At 31.9% G+C, this 9,625-nt stretch overlaps 1 protein-coding gene and 1 long non-coding RNA gene across 2 annotated transcripts; both read right to left on the bottom strand.

Annotated features, from left to right (window-relative positions):
- Positions 1–1,694: 1,694 nt before the first annotated feature.
- LOC117241702 lies at positions 1,695–2,867 on the bottom strand. The gene is made up of 2 exons (XR_004495101.1): positions 2,792–2,867; positions 1,695–2,241 (listed from the first exon to the last, which is right to left on the bottom strand). It is a non-coding gene; the product is annotated as an uncharacterized LOC117241702 (long non-coding RNA).
- A 2,980-nt stretch (positions 2,868–5,847) lies between these two features.
- On the bottom strand, positions 5,848–9,427 carry LOC117241916 (ATP-dependent RNA helicase DDX54). Its single transcript, XM_033508194.1, has 12 exons — positions 9,356–9,427; positions 8,867–9,100; positions 8,349–8,725; positions 7,953–8,268; positions 7,653–7,863; positions 7,363–7,589; positions 7,096–7,287; positions 6,884–7,019; positions 6,618–6,807; positions 6,421–6,559; positions 6,200–6,350; positions 5,848–6,115 (listed from the first exon to the last, which is right to left on the bottom strand). The coding sequence occupies exons 2-12, from the start codon at positions 9,059–9,061 to the stop codon at positions 5,934–5,936; spliced, it is 2,316 nt and encodes a 771-aa protein (XP_033364085.1). The 5' UTR covers positions 9,062–9,100; positions 9,356–9,427; the 3' UTR covers positions 5,848–5,933.
- Positions 9,428–9,625: the final 198 nt, after the last annotated feature.

Genomic DNA, 9,625 nt, shown 5'->3' with positions numbered 1-9,625 from the left:
ATCATAATAGTTTCTATTTTCGGTTGGAGGGTTGGCTACATGATGTAGGTGCAGATGTTCACTGCTGAGCTAAAAGCGTTTAGGGGAGAAGGTCGAGCTTGGTGCTACGCATTTTTAGGAAACTAATAGACAAATAGATGAACTGGATCTGTTTTTTTCAGGGGCATACCTGCCCGACGATCGCGAAAATGAATTTTTTATCGGGGGAAACGAACTACAAACAAAGAATTGAAATTAAAAAAAGGGGCAAAAGATAATCTTCTTACACGATAAAGTTGCGCACGAGTACTATGTAAACTCTGAACGTTATTGGTATTGTAGAACAAGGACAATTGAAGTCGTGATGAAAATACAAAGGACGCTATAAAGTCACCAAAGTAGTAAACGAAATAGTACGCGTAAAAAAAAGAATGAATGAAGTGGAGTGACGTCCGCCAAAGACGGCCTTCAAAGTATATTCAAGTATTCTACGTTAACCTGCACTTAGACTCGATTATAAATATGGTCATATACGCGATAAATATTAAACAACCTAATGATAGTTTATACAAAAATAACATCACGAAATAATGTTTTTTCTATAATCTAAATCTCATTTGCAAAGATAAGGAAACACTTTTTGAAACGAACATAAAATTGTGGATAGTGACAAGTTTACTTAACAAAGAGTGTCCTAGAAAAGGCTTTATCATTTAACTTCAATTCACGCAAATTCCAGGTCGTTGATACTCTCAAGCAATCACGCGAAGAACGCGGAGTATCAAGAGGCATCAGACTTCGCTTTTATTCAATTAATTGCCCGGCATATGTCACTTCGTAACTGCTGACCGACAGCATTTGCGAATGTACACAGAAGGGAATCAGGAAAAATATTTCACGTAAAAGAATATTGGACACGATCTTCACATTCGTATCCATCTCACTTTCGGTTCGAATGTTTCATATATAATTTGGCAAATTAAATTATGGTCAATTTTGCATGCAACTCTTGTATTAAATCTTGAACTATATACTTCCCTGCAATGTACTATATACCATAAACGGAATAGCGAGCATAAAGTTACAACACCATGTACATATCAAATTTCCACTTCGTTCCCACAGACATCGTTTCTTATGAAATTAGGTATTGAGCTCATACTTTCAAGTGTCTTACAGCGTTGCTAGTTAATTTCAAAGTAAATATGTACAATGAAAATTATCACAGATTTTAACCACAGAGTCAAAACTTGTTCCAACAATTCTACGATCGCTATCAAGTTTGTTATGGTGCACTGTGTATTCTGTTACGATTCTAAGATGAATCAATTAAAGTCAGAATTAAAGTCAAAAGTCACAATACAAGGTACAAAATGTTTGAAGCATGTTTGAATGTAATATTGCGGATAAGTTAAACCGTAAAATTATCTTTTCACAAAATAAATATATATAGTAATGTATAATATATATAATTAATACATTTATTTTTCTTATTGTCTGAATTAGAAATTAGATTAAGAAGGATTTTCTGAACTGATAGGAGAACTTCGGATATTAATACAAGCAACGATATTTAAGTGGTAAATATATGTATGTGGTGTAGTAGTATTTATATACAATAAATAGTAAAATATCATTGCTATGTTTTTAATAGATAGGTATTTAATTTTGTAGACTGGTGACTCCATAAGAAACGCAGTAAATGCTGCTTCTAATTATTAATTTCCCATTAATTTGTATATTCTACTAAAATTCAAATGTCGTTACTACAGATTGATCAAGTGGTGGTATATTATTTATAAGCGATAGTGTGCATACATAATTCATGGATATATAAATATATTGATTTGTACGATGAAGCAGTAACCGGTAGTACGCTCTTCCAGTTATCCGTTTCCTCCGTTTGTCCCTTTCTTCCTCTCATTGTCTCTTTTTGGCTTTTTACATATGTACGTGCCTCGACCAGTAATACGATGCACGTACGTTCATTCATAGAACGCTAACGTGGTTTCAGAGTACATACCGTGTACGGTTTAGTTGTAATCAAGTAAGATACGGACACCATGAGTGGCAACCTTGCGGACAAGATGACACGTATGCATAGTCGGATGTGCATAGCATACGGTCGCATTGGCTGTCGACGATTGACTGACATCCCATTCATTCTTGCTACAAAGGCGGCCGATAATTGTAGAGCGGTCGATCATACCTTACGTTAAAATTTTGTTAATGATTGCGTACGTAGAATTCCTTCTTTAAATGCTAAAAGCCACGAAAAATTAGGAAACGACTTAATACTATATATGATAAAAATTTGTACCCTAAAACTCTATGAAATAAACACACAAATGATTAAGAATAGAGTTATAGTAGGAATTTATGGGTTTACAGAATGTACGTAATATGCAAAAATATAAAAAATATTTAAACTAAAGTATTCATTGTTAATATATAAGGAGTGAAAGAAATCTCTAATTAGGTTAAACGTAAGAACATAAATTTGTATAAAAATGTGCAGTCTATTCGCGATATATCGTGTCGTTATCGAAATAAAAAAAAGATTTGCGGACTATGAAATACGATCTGCGCGACAAGGCTTTCCGAAGGCTACACGTAAGATATGTATAATATTTAAAGCCCATATACATCTTCGACTTTAATAACGCGCAATTGAGTAAAATAGTACGTAGACAGAGAGATTTATAGGCCCTCTCGGCTAGTAATACTGTTTGTTAACATCGCTGTACTTTCCATATTCCAGAAATTTCACCGTTTACCTCGTAATCGGATCAAGTATCAGAGATGGACTTACTTTTAGTCGAAGCGTCTATTCTCGGTCATGGAACTTGGAGCAAGTCGAAGCAGCACATTTCGTTATACCGAAGTGCAGTAGTAATTTTCCACGATGTCGTTCAGCTTGTTTTCGCTCGTCCCGTTATAAAATTAGTTTGTCAATTTTGCGTTAATTTTCCAATATTAGAAGTAACCGGGACATAGAAAGATCAGGGGAATGGGAAGGGTAAGTACTTCGAGAAAATTGCGCAAATACGCGGAATGTCGTCCGAGAAAAAAAAAAGAAATATCGTGCGATGATGCTAGAGATCGTTCACCATAACAAATTGCTCGAAAATCGTATGGCCTTTTTTATTGTCATTTACGACGAACAATAAGACAACTTCGTTATTCGTGTATAATTTCACGGATCGCGTGATCCACATAAAAGAGCTGGATGCTTAATCAGAACCACGAACGTTCACTTTTGTTTTACTCGTACAGCCTTCAAACTGTCGAAATCAAGAAATATTACACAATGAGTGTATCGTATCGTAAATGAAAACTACTGGAAGGTAAGAATATAACAACTAGTTTCCAAGTGTTATAATTTTACAGCGGCGGCCGATCTCTAATGCGCATTGCACACCAAAGAGAACACGTACATTACCGCCATGGAATATCCACGTTTAATTATCCGCTGCATATGCTTTCTATAAGTGAATAACTTTCACTGCTTATCGATATTAAGATGCTCTGTGAATGTTTGGAACGTTGTTTATCGCCAAACTTCCTTGCACCTTGACGAGCAATGATTCCCGAAATTATTTATCGTGAAAGTTACTAATTAAAATACAGCGTAACTCTTGCAAGTCAAGTGCATATCAGTGTCCAAAGACCTTTGAACGTGTTCGTCATCAGGCAATGAATGCAAAGTGCATACGGAACCTTTTTTGTGACGATATGCGTAACGCCAGATGTGACGCTACTTTCACAGAAAAGCCAGCATCATTCGTCTACGTATACCACAGGTTCTCGAGTACAATGGCAGCTTATATTTTTAAGCATATGACGTAGGTAGGAGACAGTACGGATGGTGAACGGTAGATCGTAGACGTGACTGTCTGGTTACGAATAGACTTATTTCAACGATCGGTGTCATCGGGACTGTGGTCAAGCAACGGCTACAACCACCTTGGCACGGATTCTTAATTGAGCAGTAACTGACGAATTCATTGTTCCTGCACAGATTCGTTACGTTTCGATCAGATTTCTTGACTACCGCACTTGTACGATCTATGGCGTCATAAAAGAAAGGTGTAAGATATTTCTATTCTTGACCTCGACCTCGATCTAGGATCACACGATGACCACGATCTAGGATCTAGGATTCGATTTCCAATTCGATTTTCGTCCGATCATTAAAATAGCAATGACCAGGAATATTTTGACGCGGAACATAACAGGCTGAATTTATTATCAAGACTAGTAATAGCCTTTGCCACGACTGTCATATTCAACTAATGTCCCTATACGAATTCATTTGGGAGGGGATCAAAGAGAGTCCATACTTTTGGAGGAATGTAAATTCTTAAAGTGATCGTGCGAATAACAGGCATGACCTTGCCCCAAGTTTTGAACATCTAAACTATCTGCATAATTTGCATCGATCAATATTGCAGTGAATCATTGTCAGAATATTCTTGTTTTCAGGTAAGTTCTACGCTAACAATGCAAGTATATACTTGTATTTTCTGAAGTCTTATCAATGATTAACGAGTACTTATCGAAGAAATATTCCTCACGATATTATATGCTACTGATAACAATTATACAATCGAATAAATGTTTTAAGGCGATAAAAACTAAACTCGTTTGTTCACGTATTTAAATAAAAAATCGATTCAGCCAGAAAATATATTCCGTTTTAATATTTCATAAATTGAATTGGTTTAGGCATGTCTGATTATTATTTTCTTTCTTTGATCTTTTGATTACACTAATTTTAATCGGGTGAAAGCTCGATATATATAGAAAGCATATAATATACAACATATAATAGTGATATACATAGTATATCTGAATATGATGATACATATATATAAATAAACGATGATCAGCATTAAATGATTCATACTGTTCCAGTATCAGCATTTTATATTCCAACGAAAAACCACTTGTCATCTATGACTCACTAAGGGAGCTATGGTGTGTATGGTGGTTTCCTTTCTCTCCTTTTACTTCATTATCTAGTATCGCAAATCACTAATGTCTAATAATGCATAAATTTGAGACGAAAAAGTAATATATTCTATCTAAAGATAAAAAAACATTTTTTTCTACATAAATTGCATATTTAATACAAGAAATGCGATACGAATGTAACATATATGTAATATGCACTAAATATTATGTATGCAGAAATAATTGTAATTAGAAATAATATTTTTTTCCTATTTGTAAAATATTAAACGATTAATTACTAATTTTTCTTTATTGGAATTCCGTAAATAACTATTTAGTGGAAGATAAAATAATTATGTGAATCAACAGAATTAAAAACTTAAATACCATAATAGTTTTAATAATGGTGCAATAACATCTTCCTTTCTAATAATAATTGCACTGAATGTTTGTTATAGGAGATTTAATAAATTATTTAAAATAAAATACAAAAATACAAAGTACTTATATTTGAAGATATTTGTTGATTTCGTCTTTTTTGGCTCATCACTAAGATGACTTTTACCATAAAGATAAGTGCCTTTCTTAGTTCGTGCAACTTTCTGAGGCTTCCATTATTTCGTAAAAACCACCGATCAGCTACACGTAATAAGCTTCTGACGTAGAACCAACAATTATGCAAGGGAATTGCGATGATGCAATGGAAATATTCACAAATTGTATAATACTTCATAATCGTTCTGCGATCTATTATTTTTGATTTTGCATAGTTTCATTTACTTCATTTTCTGAAGTTATTGAAAAAATATATATAGAATTATTAAAAAACAAAATTTTGTACATTGATAAATATGTAATTGTTAAAAGTTGAAATGTATGGGACAGGAAAATAAACGACATAGACGACAAAAATAATTCATCATTATAAATAATCATTTATATTATAAAATATATTCAATAGATATTTAATATTTGTATATCGATATAAAAATCATCTGCTAATGTTTCCTTCTATTCTTCTGACCTTTTCGATTTTTTCGGCCGTTTCTTTTACGTCTTTGTTCAAGCAATTTACGGGCCTTTAGAATTTGTTCTGGACGTTTCAATTCGATATTCCTTTTAATCTTTTCCTTTAACTTTTGATTGTGCCGCGCCCAATGTGTATTAGCCGTTGTTTGCACTGAAACACACAGAAAATAAATATATACATGACGTATCTACTTAAGCTTAAACAATAATTAATTCAAATATTATTTTCACATACACTTCTGCATTTGTGAAGGTTCTTCTTCGCTGTCATCGTCATTTGTAGCATCGACTTTGCTTTTTTCTTTCCAACTCGTATAACGATTTGATTTGTAACTGGCAGGTATCCAAACTCCAGACTCTGTTCGTATTTTATTAACTTTTCGTTCCTTTAATAAAGCATATATTTCCTTGAAATATTTTGTTTCATATGAATGTTTAATGATGTAAAATACATACACTATTAACAGTAACCATTTTCTTCTTTTTGCGATCCCATTTTTTAATCTGTGCTTGAAATCGTTGAGATTCTTCATTATCAGCAGTTAAATCCATTTGTACTTTATCTGCTTCCGTATTAAATGAATTAACTGCTAAACTGTAAAAATATGACTAAATATAGCGTGCACTAAAAACAATTATTTTACTAGACTCACCCTTCCTCTGTATGTTTATCTGGAGCATTATATGGAATAAAAAAATTTTCGTCTCGTATTACCGATCGTTTTTTCTTTTTAGGTTTATATAAATCATCGAGATTCCTTTTCTTTGGAAGTACAACCGTATTAAATGCTTCATTAATTTCATCGGTTGTACTCGGTGGAAGATACACTTTTTTCGGTAAATCTACAATATATTATCAATTATTAAATAAAAACTATATAAATGAAATTCGCGTTAGTTTATTAAACTGCGAATTTACCTTCTGTAATTTTTTTAGCTTCTACCTTATCTGCTTTTCTGTGGAAATTTATAATATTTTCTTTATGTAACGTCCGTTTCTTTTTCATAACTTGATAATCAATAGATGATGCCTTGGCTCCAATTTCGAATATCGTCTATAACAAATACTTAATAATTAAGTATCATATAACTATAACATATAATTGATATAAATTGTATGAATATACATACTCCTTGAGGTCTATAATTGACTATTTTTGATAATAAGTTCGTAGTACTTAAAGAGACATCAGAATATTCTGGTATAACACCTGCCTCGTTAATGTGTAATTCCTTTACTCTTTTAATACTTTCTGATGAAGGTGCAGGTCGCGATCGAATATACTGTTTATATGCATTATCGCAAACTTTTTCCATACTTGTCTATATATAAATTTAACAGAATGTAAATATGATATCTTTAATAATTCTTTGAACAAATCTATCAAAACTACATACTAGATCTGTGGAACAACTGTGCCAATTTATTAATTCTGCAAGTTCTTCTTCTATCATTGCTTGTGGCATTTTACCCACAATACCATCTGTATTTTCTATAGATCCAAAAGATGGTACAATACTTAACGGACGTCCAAGAAAAAGGTGTAAATCTAGCAAATAAGCATATTCGTCCGGACTTATAATATTGTATGCAGTGCCAGCACGACCCGCTCGTGCACAACGACCTATTACGATAATTATTGACATATAAATTTTTATACAATTTAAAACCTAACTTGTTTCCTTACCTACTCGATGTACAAAGAGCTTCGACTTTGCAGGAAAATTAAAATTGATTACATTATCCAATTGTGGAATATCTAAACCTCGAGCGGCAACATCTGTTACTATTAGAACTCGGACCTTACTAGTGTGAAATTTAGCTGCATTTATTTTTCGTGCTGATGGATCCAAATTAGAATAGATATACGTGTTAGAAATTCCAGCTTTTTCTAATATCTATTAATAAAATACAATCATTATATATATAAACCCTAGCCAATTATATATAATATATTAATCCTAAATTGTAAGTTTCATGCACATACCTGATGAATATATTCAACATGATGTTGAGTTGCAGCAAATATTACTGTTTGAGAATCACTCTTAATAATATTTTTTAACAAGCATAATAGTACTGCCAACTTTTCTTCTGGGCGACATACTATAAATGAGAGTGTTAATTGTTCTGGTATTTTACTTTCTACATCTAAACGTAATAAGACAGGATCAGTTAATCCAGCTTTTGCAAAATCTACTAAAAGCTTAGGTAATGTTGCAGAAAATAATAATGTTTGTCTTGATTCTGGTAATCTATTTGTGATTTCAGTAATTTGTTCTCCAAAACCCATTTCAAATAACCTGTAACATAATTTATAAATTAGGATTTATTATATTCATAATGAAATGAAATTATATAATATAGAAATATATATTTTTACCTATCAGCTTCATCGAAAACTACATATTCTATATTATTTAACTGCAAGTCCATTTCTATACAGATATGTAGAAATCTTCCTGGCGTTGCTACTAATATATCAGGATTTCCATGAATTGCACTAAACTGATTCTCCATACTGTCACCTCCCAAAATTACAGCTGCTTTTAAGTCTGTAAATTTACCTAATTCCTTTATGAACTTTAATGTCTGTAATGCCAATTCTCTAGTAGGTGATAAAATTAAAGCTCTAGCTCCAGCTTTTGCTTGCCTTGTTTTAAGTTTTTCAAACAGTGGAATTAAAAAACAAGCAGTTTTTCCACTCCCTGTTCTGGCCATTGCCACTATATCGCGTCCTTCTAAAGCTAAAGGAATTGTCTATAAAAATATAATTGTCTATATAATATATATAATAATATTATGACATAAAATAATACACACATAAGAAAAACACTAAGTTATCAATAATTAAATTCATAAAGACAATTTATTTATTTTAACCAACATCATGCAGCTTACCTTCCTTTGAATAGGTGTTGGTATTTTGTACCCGCGCCTTAATATCCCCTTCAATAGAGGAAAACTAAGAGCCATGGATTGAAATCCTCCTGATTTTTTACATACTTTCTTCTTAATGTTATTAATTTCGTTATCTTCATCACTATCGTTTATTTCTTCTGGGTTGGCAAATCCCACAATATTTGTATCTTTCATTTTAAAGATATGAGTGACTGACAGTAGTAGGACAATAACCTTAAAATAAAGCTGCTTAGCACGTGATTTTATTTTGCAATTAAGATAACTTTAAATTATAAATATTTTTAGTTAAATTATCAAAAGTCAATGATTTTATGTTCTACAAAGTGAAATTCAGTCAATATAGGGAATACTATTATACAGTATTGGAGAAAATATTACTTGTGGCTATGTAAAAATTATTTTCACTTTTATTTTATACATTAAATTGGTAGAACGTAGACAGTACACTCAGTACTTTTAACAGTTTACCTTTATAAAATCCTGTATATTATACAAATTTGTTGTGGATTTCTATTAAAAATTTGTACATTAAATGTAATTTGTGTTAAATATTTATTATTCCACTCATCAATATTTTTGTATCTTTTAATATTTTCAATTTCTAATTAATTTGATTGAATCACAATTATACAAACAATCATATTCATATCACGAACCCTAGTGAAAATCGTCCGAAAGTTGGAAAGTAACTAGTTGTAAAAAATCAACATAAAAGACAAATAAGTTTCTATTTTGCAC

Source organism: Bombus vosnesenskii, unplaced genomic scaffold (genome assembly GCF_011952255.1).
Source record: "Bombus vosnesenskii isolate JDL3184/JDL3185 unplaced genomic scaffold, Bvos_JDL3184-5_v1.1 scf7180000016261, whole genome shotgun sequence".
NCBI classification, from domain to species: Eukaryota; Metazoa; Arthropoda; class Insecta; order Hymenoptera; family Apidae; genus Bombus; species Bombus vosnesenskii.
This window is presented reverse-complemented; position numbering and strand designations above follow the sequence as displayed.

Coding starts and splice junctions, on each gene's coding strand:
- LOC117241916 (XM_033508194.1), bottom strand. CDS start 9,061: ATGAAAGATACAAATATTGTGGGATTTGCCAACCCAGAAGAAATAAAC. Junction 8,726..8,866: donor CAACACCTATTCAAAGGAAG/GTAAGCTGCATG, acceptor ATATTTTTATAG/ACAATTCCTTTAGCTTTAGA. Junction 6,116..6,199: donor ACCTTCACAAATGCAGAAGT/GTATGTGAAAAT, acceptor TGTGTGTTTCAG/TGCAAACAACGGCTAATACA.